Consider the following 21,018-nt stretch of genomic DNA (forward strand, 5'->3'; position numbering starts at 1 on the left):
AGATCTGTTTTTTGGTTTTTTTGGAAGTCCTTTTATTATTAATATAAAAATACTCACGTATTTACAGCAAATAAATATATTTCGGTAACAAATAAATTACACTGGGGTGGGGGTTATACAAAAGGGGAGGGGGGCGTGCAGGGGGGGACAGGCGGGGAGGGAGGGGGACAAACAGCCAGGGCAGGGTGGGGACAGAGCCCTGGGAGAGGGACACGGAGGGAGGGGGTGGAGATAGAAAAGTTGTCAGGGAGAAAAACCCGAAATCAGCCAAAAAAAACGTCCCGAGGCCACCGCCCAGGGCCCGGGAGTGTCCCCAAGTCTGTCCCTCCAGGGGGACACGGTACCGAGGGCGGGGGCGGTGACCCAAGGCGGGCACCGGGACCCCGGAGTGACACGGTGGCACGGCCCGGGGCAGGGGCGGGTGACAGCGGTGTCCCCAGGGCGGGGATCGGTGCCAGGGTGACACCCCTGTCCCCAGGGCAGGTGCCAAAGTGACAATCCTGTCCCCACAGGCGGATACCACTGCCAGCCTGTGAGTCCCCAAGGCGGACACTGGCACTGGGGTGACACTGCTGTCACCAGGGCAATGCTGTGGTGACACTGCTGTCCCCAAGCTGGGTACTGGGGTGACATTGCTGTCCCCAGGGCACGTACCAGCGTGGCAATCCTGTCCCCAAGGCAGGTCCCGGTGCCAGTGTGTCAGTCCTTAAGGTGGGCACTGGCACTGGGGTGACACTGTCACTGTCACTGTCCTTAGGCCAGGTACGCGCGTGGCAATCCTGTCCCCAAGCTGGGTGCTGATATCAGGTGTCCATCCCAGCCGGGTACCGGTGCCAGGTGTCCATCCCCAGCCGGGTACCGGTGCCAGCTGTGCCGTGCCCGCTCCGCGGTGCCCACGGCGGCTCCGGGAGCTCAGGTAGGCATCGCTCACACCGACGACTCCTCGGGGTTGGAGTCGGGCAGGGGCTGGCGCTGTTGCAGCTTGCGCCGCAGCTCCTCGGCCAGGTCGGCGCAGGCCGGGCGCTCCTCGGCGCCCAGCGCCAGGCGGATGTAGCCGTTGGAGGCGGAGCCGCGCAGGGGGCCCAGGTGGATGCGGGTGGGCGAGTGCAGCGGCTGCCCGGGGATGGCGGCGGGCGGCGAGCCGGCCCCGGGGCCGCCGTTGCGGCAGCAGGCGCTGCCGGCCGTGCTGGCGTGGCCGGGCACGATTTTGAGCGAGCCGTCCGAGTAGTAATAACTGGAGGGGTCCCAGAGCTTCTCGTCCGAGTCGGAGGCGGCGCTGGACACGAAGCGCGGGCTGGGCGGCTCCTTGGGCAGCTCGATGGGGTACACCAGCGTGCTCTCGATGGCCTTGGCGCCCTTGCCCAGCTCGTGGCGCAGCCGGCGCCACAGCGACAGCACGGCCAGCAGCAGCAGCAGGCACAGGGCGCCCAGGCACACGGCCAGCACCCACACCACGCCCAGGCTCTCCAGCGGCGCCCGCGTCTCCAGCGGCGCCCCCGGGCCCGCCAGCACGGCCACCCGGTACTCCTGCGCGGGCAGGCGGGCGCCCTGCTCCTCGGCCAGGCAGCGGTACGTGCCGCTGTGCTGCGCCCCCGCGCCCGGCACCACCAGCGCCCGCAGCCGCGCCTCGCCCAGCACCAGCACCTGCTCGGCCGCCAGCGCCCGGCCCTCGAACGTCCAGAGAGCCCGCGCCAGGTTGGAGCCCAGGCGACACGTGAGCACCAGGTCTGTGCCCGCCACCACCGTCACGTTCTTGGGAGTCAGGGGCCCTGCGGGGACAGGGGGTCAGTGGGGATGGGATGGGATGGGATGGGATGGGATGGGATGGGATGGGATGGGATGGGATGGGATGGGATGGGATGGGATGGGATGGGATGGGATGGGATGGGAACACCCGTGTGGCACCAGTCAGGTCTCACCTTGCTTGGCCACCTGTGGCACAGAGCAGGCACCGGTGTCGGAGCTCAGCACGTCCTGCACCAGGTGGGACCTGTGGGACGAGGGCACAGTGAGGAGGGTCCTCGTGGTGTCCCCTCCCAGGGGACCCACAGGGATCACTGATCCCACCCCTGGCCCTGCCAGGCACCCCAAATTCCCACCCTGGAGCCCTGCACAGACACCCCAAAATCCAAACATTCCTGGAGCTCTGGCAGCTTCGGGGCTGTGCCCATTCCTTGGGCAGTGCCCAGCACCCTCTGGGGGCAGAACCTTTCCCAAAACCCACCCTGAGGGTGCCCTGGGTGCTGTCCCTGTCCCGGTGTCTCAGTGCCCATACCCATTGTGCCCATTGTCCCCGTGCCCATTGTCCCCATACCCGTTGTCCCCGTGCCCGTTGTCCCCGTTGTCCCCTTTGTCCCCATTGTCCCCGTTGTCCCCACTGTCCCCGTGCCCGTTGTCCCCGTTGTCCCGTACCCGTTGTCCCCACTGTCCCCGTGCCCGTTGTCCCCGTTGTCCCCGTGCCCGTTGTCCTCATTGTCCTCATTGTCCCCGTTGTCCCCGTTGTCCCCGTGCCCGTCGTCCTCATTGTCCCCATTGTCCCCGTTGTCCCCACTGTCCCCGTGCCCGTTGTCCCCGTTGTCCCCATTGTCCCCGTTGTCCCCACTGTCCCCGTGCCCGTTGTCCCCGTTGTCCCGTACCCGTTGTTCCCGTCGGTGCGCACGCAGGCGCTGCCGTTGCGGCTCCAGGCGCAGTAGGGGTCCCGTGCCAGCACGCAGTCGGTGCAGGACTGGTATCGCCCGCACTCTGCCAGGGGCAGCTGTGCCACCTGCAGGCGGGACCCGGCGAACAGCAGCTTCTGCCGGGGGGACACAGCGGTGAGGGGACGCTCCCGATGCCACCGCGGTGCCACCGCCACCCCTGCCACGCTCACCTTGGTGCCCGCCAGCACCAGGCTCTCCACGGGCTGTGCCGGCTCGAACACCTGCAGCTCCTCCACCAGGTGGATGCGGGAGCCCAAATCCAGCGCCTTGTGCACCCAGCCGTCACCTGCGGGCGGGCACGGCGGGCACTCAGGGACGGGGCACCCTGCGGGCTGTCCCCTGGTGCCCTGTCCCTCAGAGCCCTGTCCCCTGGTGCCCTGTCCCCTGGTGCCCTGTCTCCTCTGCCCGCTATCCCCTCAATGCCCTGTCCCCGTGGTGCTCTGCTCCCTCTGTCGTGTCCCCTCTGTGCCCTGTCCCCTCTGTGCCCTGTCCCTCTGACCCATCCCCTCTGTGCCCTGTTCCTCTGTCCCATCCCCTCTGTACCCTGTCCCTCTCTCCCATGTGCCCCCTTGTCCCCTCTGTGCCCTGTCCCCTGTGCCCCCTGTCCCCTCAACGCCCTGTCCCCTATCCCTGTGCCCCCTACCCCTGTGCCCATGAACAGCACCCCGTAGGTGGCCCCATCCAGCCCGGCCATGCTGTCCATGGCACCCTGTCCCCTGTCCCTCTGTCCCCTGTGCCCCCTGCCTCTTGTGACCCCTGTCCCTCTGTCCCCTCTGTGCCCTGTGCCCCCTGTCTCCTCAGTGCCCTTTCCCTGTGCCGTGTCCCTGGCATTACCTGTGCCTATGAACAGCACCTCGTAGGTGGCCCTGTCCCACCCAGCCACACGGTCCATGGCACCCTGTCCCTCTGTGCCCTGTCCCTGGCATTACCTGTGCCGATGAACAGCACCTCGTAGGTGGTCCCATCCAGCCCGGCCACCCGGTCCACCACGAGCTGGGTGAAGTTGGCATCCTTCTTGAGCAGCAGCGGGCGCCCGCGCTGGGGTGGCACCGGCTCGTCCATCAGCGGGTGCTTCTTGGCGAAGTTGAGCGTGTTGTCAGGCAGCTCCAGAGAGCTGGCAAAGCCGTTCTGCCGGTGCCAGTCGGTGATGCACTGCAGGGGAGGGCACGGGGGACAGTCAGGGCACGGGGGACAGTCAGGGCACGGGGGACAGTCAGGGCACAGAGGACAGTCAGGGCATGACGGACAGTCAGGGCATGGGGGACAGTCAGGGCACGGGGGACAGTCAGGGCACGGGGGACAGTCAGGGCATGGGGGACAGTCAGGGCATGAGGGGCACCATGGAGGAATGGGGGCACTGTCAGGGCATGGGGGGCACTGGGGTGGGTCCCACATCCTCTCAGGATGGCAGAGATGGATCCCATGTCCCTCTCAGGAGGGCTCAAAGATCACAATCCCTCAGAGGGCACAGATAGATCCCAACCCCTCAGAGGACACCACCAGGAACAGGGACAGATCCCAACCCCTCGGGGCACCACCAGCCCCACAGATGTATCCCAAACCCTCAGAGGGCACCACCAGCCCCACAGATGTATCCCAAACCCTCAGAGGGCACCACCAGCCCCACAGATGTATCCCAAACCCTCAGAGGGCACCACCAGCCCCACAGATGGATCCCAACCCCCCAGGGGCACCACCAGCTCCACACCCCCAGCCCAACCCCCGAGCCCGTCTCGGTGCCCACACTCACCGCGCCAGGCCGGGGGCTGGGCACCTCGCCCGAGTAGCGGCCCCATTTCTGCGCCTGCTCCCGGTACTCCTTGTAGGGCCCCTCGAAGGCCTTCTTCACCTCCAGGATGTGGTAGCGGCAGATGGCAGAGACGTCCACGTCCCCCCTGCGGGCACACCGGGGGTGGCAGCCAGCGGGCACTGGGACATGGCCACCATGGGCACTGGGACATGGCCACCAGGACATGGCCACCATGGGCACCAGAACAAGGCCACCATGGGCACTGGGACACGGCCACCATGGGCACCGGGATAAGGCCACCATGGGCACCAGGACACAGCCACCATGGCCACCATGGCACTGGGACAAGGCCACCATGGGCACCAGGACAAGACCACTATGTCCATTGGGACACAGCCACCATGACCACCATGGGCACCAAGGCAAGGTCACCATGGCTGCTATGGGCACCAGGACAAAATCACCATGCACAACAGATCACAGCCATCACAGGCACCAGGACACAACCACCATGGGCACCACGGGCACCATGGGCACCACGGGCACCATGGGCACCATGAGCACCAGGACACGACCACCATGGACAACAGAACAAGGCCACCATGTCCACGGGGACACAGTCACCACAGACACCATTGCACAGCCACCACGGGCACCAACGTGCACATGGCCAGGGGCACGGCGGGCACGGGGCACTCACCAGCGGGCACGGAAGACGCCGAAGAAGGCGGTGTCCTGCCAGCGGGCACCGGGCAGTGTGAACACGGCCTGCAGGCGGTTGAAGTGCAGCTGCTGCTCGGGCGCCGAGCACACCAGGCGCGCCTTCAGGAACGACGTCCACTTCTTCTGCAGCGTCCGCGCGCCGCCCACGTCCCCCTGCACGGGCACGGGGACACCGTGTCATTGTGGGCACAGGGACAGGGACACCGTGTCACCACGGGCACAGGGACACTGTGTCACCGTGGACACAGGGACACCGTGTCACCGTGGGCACTGGGACATGGCCACCATGGGCACAGGGACACTGTGTCACCACGGGCACTGCCACACAGCCAATGCGGGCATAGGGACAGGGACACTGTGTCACTGCGGGCACAGGGACACTGTGTCACCATGGGCACTGCCACACGGCCAGCACGGGCACAAGGACATCGTGTCGCCACAGTCACTGGGACACCGCAGCATCACGGGAACTGGGACATGGCTGCCACAGGCATGGGGACACTTTGTCACCATGGGCACTGCCACACGGCCACGACGGGCACAGGGACATCGTGTCACTGCAGGCACCACCACACGGGCACTACAGGCACTGTGGGCACTGGGACATGGCCACCGAGAGCACCGAGGGCTCTGTGGGCACTGCAGGCACCATGGGCACTGTGACACAGCCACCGAGGGCACTGTGGCCACCACAGCCAGGGTACAGCCAGGGCACTGCAAGCACTGTGGGCACCATGGGCACTGTGGGCATCGGGACATGGCCATCACGGCCACCATGGGCACCACAGCCACCATGGGCACCACAGCTACCATGGGCATCAAGACATGGCCATCACGGCCACCATGGGCACCACAGCCACCATGGGCACCACAGCTACCATGGGCATCAGGACATGGCCATCACGGCCACCATGGGCACTGTGGGCATCGGGACATGGCCATCACGGCCACCATGGGCACTGTGGGTGTCAGGACATGGCCATCACAGCCACCAAGGGCACCACAGCCACCATGGGCACTGGGACATGGCCACCATGGGCACTGTGGGCACCATGGGCACCAGGACTAATAGCAATGCATTAATCTCATGATGATAATAATAATGATAATAACGCTGAAAATATTCGTAGAAGTGAAATTAGTTTCATGATGATTATGATAATAGTAAAAATGAAAATGTTAGTAGAAATAGATTCGTTCCATTATTATAGTGATAAAAATGTTAATAAAGACGAATTAATATAATAATATTAGTAAAAATCTTAATAGAAATGTATTAATACAATAATAAAAGCATTAATAGAAATGTATTAATCTCATGATGATTACAATAAAACATTAGTAGAAATATGTTAGTTTCACTATCACAGTAATAATAATGAAAATATTAATAGGAATTCATTAACCTCACGATGATAATCCATGACGATAATAATAATACCAATAATAACAAAAATATTAATAGAACCACATTAATTCCATGCCCATCCCCTGCCATGCTTGGCACTGGTGGCACATTAAGGTGGCCAAACCCCCCCACTACCCGCACTGCCCAAACCCACGGCAACTTCCAAACCCACAACCAGCTCCAGGTGTGCCCAGGTGTGCCCAGGTGTGCCCCGTACCTTGCAGACCCGTGCCACCCGTGCCACCACCTGCTCGGCGTAGCAGTCGTACTCGACGGCGCGCTCGCTGAAGAAGAAGTAAACCTTGTCATCGTCACCGCTGCCGCTGCCCGCGCTCTCGGGCACAAAGGCCGACGCCACGAAGTGGGGCTCTGTGAAAGGAGAGTGGTGTCACGGGTGTGTGACATGTCCCTGTGCCCTCCCCGTGTCCCTGTCCCCAGAGAGGGGCTCTGTGAAAGCAGAGTGGTGTCATGGGTGTGTGACATGTCCCTGTGCCCTCCCCGTGTCCCTGTCCCCACAGTGGGGCTCTGTGAAAGGAGAGTGGTGTCACGGGTGTGTGACATGTCCCTGTGCCCTCCCCGTGTCCCTGTCCCCAGAGAGGGGCTCTGTGAAAGCAGAGTGGTGTCACGGGTGTGTGACATGTCCCCGTGCCCTCCCTGTGCCCTCCCCGTGTCCCTGTCCCCAGAGAGGGGCTCTGTGAAAGCAGAGTGGTGTCACGGGTGTGTGACATGTCCCTGTGCCCTCCCTGTGTCCTCCCCGTGTCCCTGTCCCCACAGTGGGGCTCTGTGAAAGCAGAGTGGTGTCACGGGTGTGTGACATGTCCCTGTGCCATGCCCTGTGCCCTGTCCCCACATTGGGGCTCTGTGAAAGCAGAGTGGTGTCACAGCTGTGCCCTCCCTGTGCTCTCCCCATGTCCCTGTCCCCACAGTGGGGCTCTGTGAAAGCAGAGCCGTGTCACAGGTGTGTGACATGTCCCCGTGCCATGCCCTGTGCCCTCCCTGAAACTGCAGTGTCACAGCTGTGCCCTCCCTGTGCCCTCCCCGTGCCCTCCCCATGCCCCTGTCCCTACTGTGCCCTGTGCCCTCCCTGTGCCCTCCCCGTGCCCTCCCCGTGCCCCTGTCCCTGCTGTGCCCTGTGCCCTCCCCGTGCCCTCCCCGTGCCCCTGTCCCTGCTGTGCCCTGTGCCCTCCCCGTGCCCCTGTCCCTGCTGTGCCCTGTGCCCTCCCCGTGCCCTCCCCGTGCCCCTGTCCCTGCTGTGCCCTGTGCCCTCCCTGTGCCCTCCCCGTGCCCCTGTCCCTGCTGTGCCCTGTGCCCTCCCTGTGCCCTCCCCGTGCCCTCCCCGTGCCCCTGTCCCTACTGTGCCCTGTGCCCTCCCTGTGCCCTCCCCGTGCCCTCCCCGTGCCCCTGTCCCTGCTGTGCCCTGTGCCCTCCCTGTGCCCTCCCCGTGCCCCTGTCCCTGCTGTGCCCTGTGCCCTCCCTGTGCCCTCCCTGTGCCCCTGTCCCTGCTGTGCCCTGTGCCCTCCCCGTGCCCTCCCCGTGCCCCTGTCCCTGCTGTGCCCTGTGCCCCTGTCCCTGCTGTGCCCTGTGCCCTGCCCGTGCCCCTGCCGTGCCCACCGTTGAGCCAGGAGGTCAGGTACTCTGTCTTCATGGAGTAGTGCGGGCCCAGGTTGCGCAGGATGACGGGCTCCGTGCCCAGGAAGTTGTTGAAGGTGGCAGAGTAGAGCTCCCCGTCTGTGAGGGAGGGATTTAAGGGGGGGTGGCAGGCATGGGGGGCACCCCCCAGGACCCCAGAGGTGTCACCTACCCACGATGAGGCCGGTGTGGCCCTTGGTGGGGTCGTAGGGACATTTGCCTTTGCCATCCTCGAATGCCACCGGGTCCAGGGTGAAGCCAGACAGATCCTGGGGGCACAGGAGTGGGTGGGGGGCCCTGAGTCATGTCCCCCCCACCCAGACAGGGTCCAGGGACAGGGACACCCCTCCAGGTGACCCTCCTGGGGACAGGGACAGTCCTGGATGAGGGACAGGGAGACTCCTGGATGATCCTTTTGGGACAGGGACATCACTGAATGATGCTCCTGGGGACAGGGACAGTCCTGGATGAGGGAGAGGGACACCCCTGGATGATGCTTCTGGGGACAGGGACAATCCTGGGCCAGCTTCCTGGGCACAGGGACATCCCTGGATGAGCCTTCTGGGACAGTGACACCCCTGGATGATAATCCCAGGGACAGGGACACTTCTATGAGGACAAGGACATCCATCCATGACCCTCTGGGACACAGAGACACCCCTGGACCACCCTGGAGACAGGGACCCCTCCAAGATGACCCATCTGGGATGCCTCAAGTACACAGGAGACATCCCCACGCTGCCCTGACAAGACAAAACCACCCTTGGGCACCTCTAAATGCCACCCCTGGGGACAGGGCCACCTGGCAGGGCCTGATGGCCAGGGGAGGGCAGGGGGAATTGGGGACCCCCGTGTTTTGGGCCCCCCACTCACGATGTAGGTGCACTTGGGCTGGAAGGCGTAGGTGCCACAGGCATAGAGGTGGGAGCTGTTGTAGCTCTGCAGGAAGCGCACGTAGTTGAAGCAGTCGGTCTGGGAGGGGACACAGGGGACATTAAAGGGGTGACAACACAGCCGGGGGGTCTGGGTGGGGACAAGGGATCCAGTACAGGGACAGTGGGGGTAAAGGGGTGGGGGTCCTGGGTGTGGGGACAAGGGACAGGGCACAGAGACAATGGAATGGCACAGGGGTGGGGGACCTGGGTATGGGGACAAGGGACACTGCACAGGGACAACACAGGGACAATGACACAGTAAAGGAGTGGGGACAAGGGACACTGCACAGGCATGGGGATGACAGTTCCAGCTGTGGGGACATGAGGACAGCATGGGGACAGTGGAACAGCAAAGGGACCAAAATTGCAGGCACGGGGGCAGTGGCAATGCAGAGGGCATGAGGACAGGGGACATGGCACGGGACAGGGGGCAGTGCCACCACATGGGGACAGGAGAATGGGCATGGCACGGGAACACAGGGCACGGACAGGGACGCGGGGACACTGGAACTGGCACAGCACAGCGACACAGGGACGGGGATACTGGAGCTGGCACAGCACGGGGACACAGGGCATGGAACGGGGACAGGGACACAGGGACAGGGACACTGGAGCTGGCACAACACTGGAACACAGGGCACAGGGATGGGGCCACTGGAGCTGGCACAGCTCGGGGACACAGGGACAGGGACAGTGGAGCTGGCACAGCACTGGGACACAGGGACAGGGCCACTGGAGCTGGCACAGCTCGGGGACACAGGAACAGGGACAGTGGAGCTGGCACAGCACTGGGACACAGGGCATGCATGGAACAGGGGCACTGGAGCTGGCACAGCACAGGGGCACAGGGGCACAGGGACACCAGAGCTAGCAGGACACAAGGACACAGGGGCACTGGAGCTGGCACAGTGCCCCAAACCCCCCAGCACCCCTGTGCCCACCTGGTTGTTCTTGCCCTTCTGCACGCACTCCGCTTTCTTCTCCACGGGCGCCTCCCACGAGATCTGGGGGTGGCAGAGGGGTCAGGGGCTGGGATGTCACCCCCACCCCAAATCCCCCCCGGTTTTGGGGTGCCCCGGGGTGCTCACCGCCGCCTTGAGCTCCACGGTGCCGGTGGCCAGGGCGAACACGGCCTCACGGGCACCCACGTAGAGCAGCCCCTCGGCCTCGTCCAGCGTCAGCGTCAGGTAGTGAGAGACCCCGCCCTGAGAGAAGCGCTTGGCCGTGTCCCGCAGCTCTGTGGGGACAGGGACAATGGGATGGGACACCACCGCCGTGAGGGGACACCCACAGCTCCCCACAACCCCTGCCAGATCCCACCCACACCTCTGTGGGGACACCCACAGCGCCCCACAACCCCTGCCAGATCCCACCCACAGCGCCCCACAACCCCTGCCGGATCCCATCCACAGCTCTGTACCCACAGCACCCCATAACCCCTCCCAGATCCCAGCCACAGCTCTGTGGGGACAGGGACAATGGGCTGGGACACTGAGCTGAGACCCGATTGAATCCTCACCCTGGCCAGATCCCACCCACAGCTCTGTGGGGACAGGGGACACAGCGCTGGGACACCACAGCTCTATGGGGACACCTGGCTGGGACCCCACAGCACCCTCACCCCTGCCAGATCCCATCCACAGCTCTGTGGGGACAGGGGACACTGCGCTGGGACCCCCATGCAGCTCTGAGGGGACACCCCGCGGGGACCCCCACCCACAGCTCTATGGGAACAGGGACACTGAGCTGGGACCCCCACCCACATCTCTGCAGGGCCACGGGGACCCAGGGCAGGGACCCTCGTGCACCCCCCGCCCCCGCCGGACCCCCCCGGCCCCGTGGCACACAAAGGTCTCTTTGTCCCCGGCAGTGCCGTTAAACACAGTGGCCTTTGCAGGGACCCCGTGGCCCCCCCGCGCCCCCCCCACGCCCCCCGGCCACTGCAGAAAGGAGCCATTGACAGGACAGCGCCAGGGCCCCCGGGCGGGGACAGGGACACGGGGCTGGCACGGCACGGGGGCGGCACGGGGACAGTGGCACGGCTGAGGGTGGGGTCCCGGGTGTGGGGACAAGGGACACTGCACAGGGACAGTGGCATGGCACAGGGGTGGGGTTCTGGGTATGGGGACAAGGGACACTGCACAGGCACGGGGATGATGGTTCCAGGTGTGGGGACATGAGGACAGCATGGGGACAGTGGCACAGCAAAGGGACCAAAGTCTCAGGCACGGGACAGTGGCATAGCAGAGGGGTGAGGTCTGGCATGGGGACAGGGGACATGGCACGGGTCAGGGATAGAGGACAGGGGGCAGTGCCACCACATGGGGACAGGAGAATGGGGATACAGGGCATGGCACGGGGACAGGGATGTTGGAGCTGGCACGGCTCGGGGACACAGGGTGACAGCACAGAGCAGGGACAGGGGCTGCTGGCTGGGACGAGGACGGAATCTCGGGGTGCTGGCAGGGCAGGGGGACATGGCAAAGGGATGGGGACACAGGACATGGCCGAGGGATGGGACAGGATGATGGCAGGGCGTGGGGACAGGAAACGGCAGAGGGATGGGACAAGGGACATGGCAGACGGACGGGACGGGATGGTGGCAGGGCGTGGGCACAGGGGACATGGAGGAGGGATAGGACAAAGGAACTGGTAGGGGGATGGGGACAGGGCACTGGGATGGGGACAGGACACTGGGATGGGACAGCGGACATGGCACAGGGATGGGCAGGGGACGCGGGACAGGAATGGGGACAGGGGACATGACACAGGGATGGGTACAGGGTACAGGGATAGGACAGGAACAGAGCACGGGGACGGGGAGACAGCACAGGGATGGGGACAGCGCACGGGGATGGGACAGGGGACACAGCACAGGGATGGGGACAGAGGACATGGCGTAGGGATTGGACAAAGGACACAGCCAGCACAGGGCAGGGGCCCCCAGGCACTGGCACAGGACTGGGGACACAGAGCAGCATCCCCACGTGTCCCCCAGTGTCCCTACAGACCCCAGTTTTGGGGACACTCACCCACCCCATAGCGCTGAAAAACTCTGGGGTGGGACAAAAGCCACCCGAGGCAGTGCCAACAGCCACCACCTCGACACGGGACACAAGCAGCGCCCACCCTGTCCCCGAGCCCCTCTGACACTCACCTGCGTAGGGGACAGTCCTCCTGGGCACAGCACTCCACGATGCCCCCGGGGTGGCACCGGCGGTGACGAGGGCCAGCAGCAGCAGCAGCAGCAGCGCGGCGAGGGCCAGCGGCCGGCGGGGGGCCATGGCGCCGGGGCGGGGGGGACACGGCGGGGTCCCTGGGGGGGGACACGGCCAGGCCGGGGCCCCGTCAGTGCTACGGGGCAGCGGCGGCGTCACGCGGGCGGCGCGGGGACAAGGCGGCATTGAGGCAGCGCTGTCACGAGGCCGGGGGCACCCCACGCCCCGGGGGACACCCCGAACCTCCCCCCCCGGCCCCTCCCCACCGGGGGGAACCCACGGAGCAGGAAACGCGGCCCGGCCGCTTCCCATCCCCCCCGCCACCACGTCCTGCCCGGGACCCCCCGGTGCCCCGGGGGTGCCCTCGCCGTGCCCCCCCCGCTCTGCCCCGGGCCGGGCAGGATGCGGCCGGGAATTGTTCTGTCCTGCCTGGCGGGAAGCAGGAAGTTGGGGGGGTTCGGGGGGGCCCCCAGTGACGGCTCGGGAAGGATTTCCGGGAGGGTGGGGGGCCGGGAACGGGCGTGGGAATGGGGGACACCCCGGCCGGACTTCCTTGGGCGGGAGGTGACGGTGTCACGGCCACAGCTGGGGTGTAAGGGCACAGTCGGGGTGCCAAAGGCATAGTTGGGGTGTCAGCGGCACATCTGGGGTGTAAGGGGCACAGTGAGGTGGCACGGGCCATGGGAACATCTGGGGTGCCAGGGCCACAGCTGGGGTGTCACAGGAACATCTGGGGTGCCACGGGCACAGCTGGGGTGCCAGAGACACATTTAGGGTGTCACAGGAACATCTGGGGTGCCATGGGCACAGCTGGAGTGCCAGAGACACATCTGGGGTGTCACAGGAACATCTGGGGTGTCACGGGCACAGCTGGAGTGCCAGACACACATCTGGGGTGTCACAGGGAGAGTCGGGGTCCCACAGGCAAACAAGGGGTGTCACGGGCCTGACCAGGGTACCATGGGCACAGCTGGAGTGCCACGGGCAAAATCGGGGTGCCACGAGCAAAAATGGGGAGCGACAAGCACAGTCGGGGCACAACAGATAAATCTGGGGTGCGGTGGGCACAGCTGGGGTGCGGTGGGCACAGTCGGGGTGCCACAGGTCAATCTGGGGTGCCCTGGGCACTGTCGGGGTGCGGTGGGCACAGTCGGGGTGCCACAGGCCAATCTGGGGTGCCCTAGGAATAGCCAAGCTGCCGTGGGCACGGCTGGGGTTCAACAGGCACAGCCGGGGTGCAACAGGCACGGCGACACGGACAAAAGCACAGCGAGGGTGCCACAGGCCACGGCCGTGGTCGGGGCGCCCTGGGCACCATCGGGGACCCACGGGCAAAGCTGGGGTGCCATGGGCAAAGCTGGGGTGCCCTGGGCAGGGCCGGGGTCCCCACAGCGGGGACAGGCACCCTCAGGGTACAACAGGCAGGCCGGTGTCCCCGCGGTGCCCAAGTTCGGCGCTGGTCACCGGGGATGCCCTGAGGGGCCTGGGGTGCGCGGCCCCGGCCGGGGGGGGGGTCCACGGCGGTGCCACCCCGGGGTCCCCACGGCGCTGCCCGCCCATCTCGGGGGTCCCCAGGGCCACCCGAATCCCCGCCGTTCCCGTCGCCTGTACCGTGGGGGGGGTTCCCGGTGCACCGACGGATCCGCGCGGCGGAGGGGGAGATCCCGGCCCCCCCATGCACAGGCGGGGGGGAGCCGGTGGCGATCCCCGGTACCGGGAGGAACAAAGCGCCTCCTCCTCCTCCTCCTCCCGCCCCCGCGGCTCCGCCACAACAATACCGGGGCGGGGCGGGGAGGGGGGGGGGCCCGCACTCACCTCAGGGCGCGGCGGCGGCGGCGGCAGCGGCGGCGGCGGGGCGGGAGGCGGCCGTGAGGGGCGGGGGGCTCGGGGGGAGCCCGGCCGGGGCGGCTCGGGGCGGGGGGCGGCGGCGCGGGGCGGGGGCCCGGCGGGGCCCGGGCGGGGCGGCGGAGGGAGGCGGAGGGAGGCGGCGGCGCGGGGCGGGGGCGCGGGGGGGCCCGGCCGGGGCGCGGGAGGCGGGAGCGGCCGTGAGGGGCGGCGGCGGGAGCGCGCCGCGCGGCCCCGCGAGGCCCCGCCCCAACCGTGACGTCACGGGCCCCCCTCAGGGGAGGGGGGCGCGGGTCGGGTCGGGTCGGGTCAGATCGGAACCGCTCGGGTCGGGTCGGGTCGGAACCGCTCGGGTCCGCTCGCGTAGGATCGGAAATGTTCGGAACCGCTCGGCGCGGGTCTGATCGGATCGGAACCGCTCGGGTCCGGTCGGACCCTGGTCCAGTCCGAACTGCTCGGCTCAGATCGGCTCGGAACCAGTCGGGTCTTGCTGGAACCAGTTGGCTCAACCAGGCTAAGCCCAGCTCAGCTCGGCTCGGCTCGGTTTGGGTCGGATTCAGAACCCTTCAGCCCCACTGGCCTGGTCTGGTCCAGTCAGGCTCAGCTCAGCCCAGTTCTTGGCTCAGCCCAGTTTGGCGTGTCCCGGTTGGGCTCAGAGCAGTTCAGCCCCACTGGCCTGGCTTGGTCCAACAGGGCTCGGCCCAGTTCAGAGTGTCCTGGTTGGGCTCAGCCCAGTTCAGGCCACCTTAAGCAGGCTCAGCTCAGCCCAGCTTGGTTTAACCCAGGTCAGCCCAACCTGGCTTCACTGGCCTGGTTCGGCTCAGCTCAGCCTGGTTTTACCTGGCCCAGTTTGGTTTAGTTCAGCCCAGTTCAGCTCAGTTTGACCAGTCTCAGTTCAGTTCTTTTCATCCCAGTTCAGCTCCCTTTGGCCAATCCCAGTTTGGCTCAGGTCAGCCTAATTGAGCCCAGTTTGACCAATCCCAGTTTGGCTCAGCTCAGCCTAATTGAGCCCAGGTTGCCCAACCCGACTTCTTTTCATCCCAGTTCAGCCCACCTTGGCCAGTCTCAGATGAGCTCTGCTCATCCCAGTTCAGCCCAGTTTGGGCAATCCCAGTTCAGTTTTTATTTCGGGTCCCGTGGTCCCATTCCCGGTGCCATTTCCAGAGCCACTCCCGGGGTCCATTCCCAGGATCCGTGTCCCGGGGAGGATGAGGAAGGAGAGGACGAGGCCAGAGGCCAGGTGGGCACCGCTGGTGCAGCAGCACGGCCGGGTCACCTCCAGGGACAGGACGAGTGGCACGTGGTGCCATCCCTGCTGGGGCACGGCCCAGCTGGCACGGCCGGCGGGCACCTCTCCAGGCACGGGCACCACGCTCTGATAATTAACGGGACAGAGATAACGAGGGCACCGCAGCGGGCAGATGGCACCGAGCTCTGTCCCCAAAGCCAGCGCTGAGGTGGCACCGGGCAGAGGGTGGCTCTGCCTGCGTCCCCTGTCACCTCTGTCACCCCGAAATGCCCAGGGACACAACCCTGGGTGGGCACTCAGGGGCCCCCCCAATGCCCAGGGACCCCCCCAATGCCCAGAGAGCCCCAAATTCCTGGGTGCCCCTTGATGCCCAGGGATCCCACAGTGACCAGGGACCCCCCCAATGCCCAGGGACCCCCCAAACCCAGGAACCCTCCCAGTTCCAACAGACCCCCAAATGTTCAGGGACCCCCCCAGTGCCCCGGGATCCCCCAGTTCCCAGGGTCCCCTCCTAATGCCCAGGGACCCCGCAATGCCCAGGGACCCCCTCAATTCCCAGAGAATCCCCCCATAATGTCCAAGGATGCCCCAATGCCCAGAAGGTCCCAAATGCCCGGGTACCCCTTGATGCCCAGGGACCCCACAGTGCCCAGGGATCCCCAATGCCCAGGGACCCCCCAAATACAGAGAGCCCCCCATGCCTGGGTACCCCTCGATGCCCGGGTACCCCTTGATGCCCAGGGACCCCACAGTGCCCAGGGATCCCCAATGCCCAGAGATCCCCCCCATGCCCGAGTACCCCTCAATGCCCAGGGACCCCTCAATGCCCAGGGATCCCCCAGTGCTCAGGGACCCCACAGTGTCCAGGTACCCCTCAATGCCCAGGGACCCCCCAAATACAGAGAGCCCCCCATGCCTGAGTACCCCTCAATGCCCAGGTATCCCTCAATGCCCAGGGACTCCCCAAATGCCCAGAGACCCCCCCCCAATGCCCAGGGACCCCAAATGCCTGGGTACCCCTTGTCATAAATACATATTTTGGTGTTGAGTTTTCACAAACATTACGGTGGGTACTCTATGTGTGGTGCTGAAATAATGTGTAAGATATCGGGTTTTTTAGGAGTAACAGAGGCTGATAAAGTGTCTTTGTATTAAGTGAACTGCCTGCTTGGTTGGATAACGCCCAATAAAGACACCTGCTACTGATACCAACACCGACTGTGTGCAGGAATTGAAGACCACAGCCTAAATTAGGATTGATAAGAAAAATAAATTAAAACCACGGCCAAGAAACGCGCATGGTCTAAAAAGATGGACTCAAGGAGTGGCTGTGTAAAATGGTTCTTGGAATATGGAAAATAGTTTGTAGAAAAGCTGGAAAATGTATGATGGGTCTATGATGAATGTAAGGGGTGTTTCCAAAGCAGCAGGGGTGCTCTTGGCTGGATGCCAAGGACCTGCCGTTACAACCTTTTGCTTTACTGTTTGTCTTTTATTAAACCTTTTAAAATCTACCAGGAAAGTGAACCTCGTTTTTCACACCCTCGATGCCCAGAGACCCCCCCAATGCCCAGGGACCCCCCAATGCCCAGGGACCCCCCCAATGCCCAGGGACCCCTCGATGCCCAGAGACCCCCCCCAATGCCCAGAGACCCCCCGATGCCCAGAGACCCCCCCAATGCCCAGGGACCCCCCGATGCTCAGGGAACCCCAATGCCCAAGGGCACCAAAATGCCCAGAGACCCCACAGTGCTCAGAGACCCCAATGCCCGGGTACCCCTCGATACCCAGAGAGACCCTAATATCCAGGGACCCCACAATGCCCAGAGACCCCCTAATGCCCAGGGACCCCCAATGACCAGGGACCCCCCAAAACCCAGTGAGGACAATGAGCCCCCCTTGGGGACAATTTGGGGGGAACCAGAACCCCCCTTGGGGCACAGGGAGGTCCTTGGGGACAATTTGGGGGTGACCAGAGCCCCCCTTGGGGCACAGGGAGGTCTTCGGGGACAATTTGGGGGTGATCAGAGACCCCTTGGGGCAGAAGGAGGTCCTCGGGGACAATTTGGGGGTGACCAGAGCCCCCCTTAGGGCACAGGGAGGTCTTCGGGGACAATTTGGGGGTGATCAGAGACCCCTTGGGGCAGAAGGAGGTCCTCGGGGACAATTTGGGGGTGACCAGAGCCCCCCTTAGGGCACAGGGAGGTCCTCGGGGACAATTTGGGGGTGACCAGAACCCCCCTTGGGGCACAGGGAGGTCCTTGGGGACAATTTGGGGGTGACCAGAACCCCCCTTAGGGCACAGGGAGGTCCTCGGGGACAATTTGGGGGTGTCTCGTCCCCTCTTTGGGCACCACGTGTGGCCTCACCGGAAAGGGGCGTGGTCCGAGGCAGGGGCGTGGCTTTATAATAAACCACCAATAGGAAACGGCGGATTTCGCGCTGACCACGCCCTCTTCCCCGCCCCGCTGCCTTCGGCCCCTCAGGCGCTTAAACATCAATCAAAGCGTGGCGGGCTGGCTGCCCGACCAATCACAGGCCGGTCTCGGCATAAGGGGCGGGGTTTATCGGTATCCACCAATCAGAATGATCAATGGGCGGGACCTTGGTCTCGCGGGCTTAGGCGCATTTCCGGGTCGCGAGGCCGTTTCCGCCTGGCCCGGAAGTTCTGCTGAGGGAGCTTCCGGTGCGGCTGCGGCGCGGCATCGTCGGGCCGCGCTCCCGGTCCCGTTCCCGGTCCCGTTCCCGCTCCCCGTGCAGCCATGGCGGACGTGACCGCCCGTAGCCTGCAGTACGAGTACAAGGCGGTGAGTGCGGGCCCAGTGCCCTGAACCCCCTCTCGTTACCGTGAACCCACCCCAGTACCGTGAACTTTTTCCACCCCAATTTTGGGACCCATTTCGGGGCCCTCAGCCTCATTCTGGGACCCTCACACCCCACTCAACCTCATTTTGGGACCCCTAGACCACCCTCGGCACCATTCTGAGAACCCCAGTCCCATTTTGGGATTCTCTAGCCCCATTTTGAGACCGCCAGTCGCATTTTGGGATTCCCCAGCCGCGTTCTAAAATCTCCAGTCCCATTTCTGGGCACCTCAGACCCCTTCAGCTCCATTTTGGGATTTCCCAACCCCAGTTTGAGATCCTCAGCCCCATTTCTGGACACTTCAGCCAGTTTTTTAGGATTCCCCAGCCCCATTTTGAGTCCCATTTTGGGACCCTTTGGACTTCTCCCAGGCTCATTTTGGGATTCCCAGACCCCCTTCAAACCCATTTTGAGACCCCCCAGTCCCATTTTTTAACCCCCAGCCCCATTTAGGGACTCCCCAACCCCATTTTTAAACCCCCAGCCCCATTTAGAGACTCCCCAACCCCATTCTGAGACCTCCCAATCCCACCTTGAGACCCCTTGCACTTCTTCCAGCCCCATTTTTTAACCCCAGCCCCATTTTGAGACCTCCAGCCGCATTTTGAGACTCCTCAACCCCATTCTGAGACTCCCCCAATCCCACCTTGAGACCCCTTGCACTTCTCCCAGTCCCATTTTGAGAATCCAGCCCCATTTTGGGATTCCCCAGCTCCATTTTGAGACCCTCAGCCCCATTTTGAGACCCCCCCAATCCCATTTTGAGACCCCCCAATCCCACCTTGAGACCCCTTGCACTTCTCCCAACCCCATTTTGAGACCCCCAGTCCCATTTTGAGAATCCAGCCCCATTTTGAGACCCTCAGCCCCATTCTGAGCTCCCCCAATCCCACCTTGAGACCCCTTGCCCTTCCCCCAGCCCCATTTCCCCCCTCCCCCCCATCCCATTACTCCCATTTTGTTTTAATTTCCCAGAACTCCAACCTCGTGCTCCAAGCCGACCGCTCTCTGATCGACCGCACGCGCCGGGATGAGCCCACGGGGGAGGTGCTGTCCCTGGTGGGCAAGCTCGAGGGGACACGCATGGGGGACAAGGCCCAGAGGACCAAACCCCAGATGCAGGAGGAGAGAAGGGCCAAGTGAGTGGAAAACTGGGAATTCTCATCCTGGGATATCGGGATTGGGAGGGGGTGGTGGGAGAGGTTGGGGGTTCTGCTGGAGGGGTTTGGATGGCAGGTCCTGGGAAAGCTCCTAAACCTGATCCCAGATTTCCTGGGAAAGCTCCTAAACCTGATCCCAGATTTCCTAGGAAAGCTGCAACTCCTGATCCCAGATTTCCTGGGAAAGCTCCTAAACCTGATCCCAAATTTCCTGGGAAAGCTGCCACTCCTGATCCCAAATCTCCTGGGAAAGCTGCTACTCCTGATCACAAATTTTCTGGGAAAGCTGCAACTCCTGATCCCTAATTTCCTGGGAAAGCTGCTACTCCTGATCCCAGATTTCCCAGGAAATCTGCTTTTCCTGCTGCCCAGTTTCCCAGGAATGTTTGGGCTGGAGGGGATTTTAAAGCCCCTAAAAACCATCGAGCTTCCCCTGGCCCAGATTCCAGCCCAGCCTTGGACATTCCCAGGGATCCAGGGGCAGCCTCAGCTCCTCTGGGAATTCCATCCCCAAATCCCATTTCAGACTCCATTTTCCCATTCCCTCCATCCCTTATCCCAATCCCTCTCCAGCTCTCCTGGAGCCCCTTTAGAGTTCTGACATTTCCTTGGAGCTTTCTCTTCTTCAAGATTTTTGGGAATATTTCATTTGGAAAACCTGAAGCTCCAATTCCAGCTTGGAGCTGCCAACATGGGGAAAAACCTTAGTGAGAAATGAAAATGAATGAATTTCCCTGCTTTATTTTGGGAATAAAAGGGTCTGAAAAAGCAGGATTTGTGCTGTGGGCGCCTCTGATTCCCGAATTTTCCTGTTTTTGCCAGGAGGAGGAAGCGGGACGAGGACAGGCACGACATCAATAAGATGAAGGGGTACACGCTGCTGTCCGAGGGCATCGATGAGATGGTGGGCATCATCTACAAACCCAAAACCAAGGAGACCAGGGAGACCTACGAGGTCCTGCTCAGCTTCATCCAGGCTGCCCTGGGCGACCAGGTGAGCCTGGCACCATCCCTGGCATTTGGGAATTCCCCTCTGGGATGGGAATGTCATCCCACAGGGATGGGTTGGGAGGGATCTGGAAGGTCACCGAGTCCCACCATGGTTTGGGATGTTTTCCATAGGATCAGGTGCCTCCCAGTTGGTCTTGGACACTTCCAGGGATCCAGGGGCAGCCACAGCTCCTCTGGGAATTCCATCCCAGCCCCTCACCCAATATTTTATCCCAAAATCCCATCTAAACCAGCACATGGGACCATGGAATGGTTTGGGTTGGAAGGGACCCCGATGTTCCCCCAGTCCCACACCTCCCACTGTCCCAGGGTGCTCCAGCCTGGCCTTGGACACTTCCAGGGATCCAGGGGCAGCCACAGCTCCTCTGGGAATTCCATCCCACCCCTCCTCACCCTCCCAGCCAGGAATTCCTGCCCAAAATCCCATCTAAACCAGTGGGACCATGGAATGGTTTGGGTTGGAAGGGACCTTAAAGCTCATCCAGTGCCACCAAGGCAGGGACATCCCTGGTGGCTCCAGCCTGGC

General features: G+C 63.6%; 2 protein-coding genes across 2 annotated transcripts in view; one reads left to right on the plus strand and one right to left on the minus strand.

Annotated features, from left to right (window-relative positions):
- Positions 1-7: 7 nt before the first annotated feature.
- Positions 8-12,475, minus strand: SEMA4C (semaphorin 4C). Its single transcript, XM_088180106.1, has 14 exons — positions 12,302-12,475; positions 10,233-10,381; positions 10,086-10,148; positions 9,083-9,181; positions 8,382-8,478; positions 8,192-8,308; positions 6,798-6,949; positions 5,150-5,325; positions 4,450-4,594; positions 3,629-3,851; positions 2,870-2,985; positions 2,637-2,794; positions 1,920-1,990; positions 8-1,769 (listed from the first exon to the last, which is right to left on the minus strand). The coding sequence occupies exons 1-14, from the start codon at positions 12,426-12,428 to the stop codon at positions 928-930; spliced, it is 2,535 nt and encodes an 844-aa protein (XP_088036232.1). The 5' UTR covers positions 12,429-12,475; the 3' UTR covers positions 8-927.
- A 5,647-nt stretch (positions 12,476-18,122) lies between these two features.
- The window catches only part of SNRNP200 (small nuclear ribonucleoprotein U5 subunit 200), a 72,264-nt gene continuing 69,368 nt past the window's right edge, over positions 18,123-21,018 (plus strand). The window contains exons 1-3 of the mRNA XM_088179827.1: positions 18,123-18,263; positions 19,297-19,460; positions 20,304-20,475. Coding sequence (XP_088035953.1) covers positions 18,219-18,263; positions 19,297-19,460; positions 20,304-20,475 — 381 coding nt within the window. The 5' untranslated portion in view covers positions 18,123-18,218. The remainder of the gene's footprint in view (positions 18,264-19,296; positions 19,461-20,303; positions 20,476-21,018) is intronic.

This window comes from Sturnus vulgaris, chromosome 28 (genome assembly GCF_052056855.1).
Source record: "Sturnus vulgaris isolate bStuVul1 chromosome 28, bStuVul1.hap1, whole genome shotgun sequence".
NCBI classification, from domain to species: domain Eukaryota; kingdom Metazoa; phylum Chordata; class Aves; order Passeriformes; family Sturnidae; genus Sturnus; species Sturnus vulgaris.

Coding starts and splice junctions, on each gene's coding strand:
- SEMA4C (XM_088180106.1), bottom strand. CDS start 12,428: ATGGCCCCCCGCCGGCCGCTGGCCCTCGCCGCGCTGCTGCTGCTGCTG. Junction 8,479..9,082: donor AGCCCAAGTGCACCTACATC/GTGAGTGGGGGG, acceptor CTGTGCCCCCAG/GATCTGTCTGGCTTCACCCT. Junction 1,991..2,636: donor CGCACCGACGGGAACAACGG/GTACGGGACAAC, acceptor CTCGTCCCACAG/GTCCCACCTGGTGCAGGACG.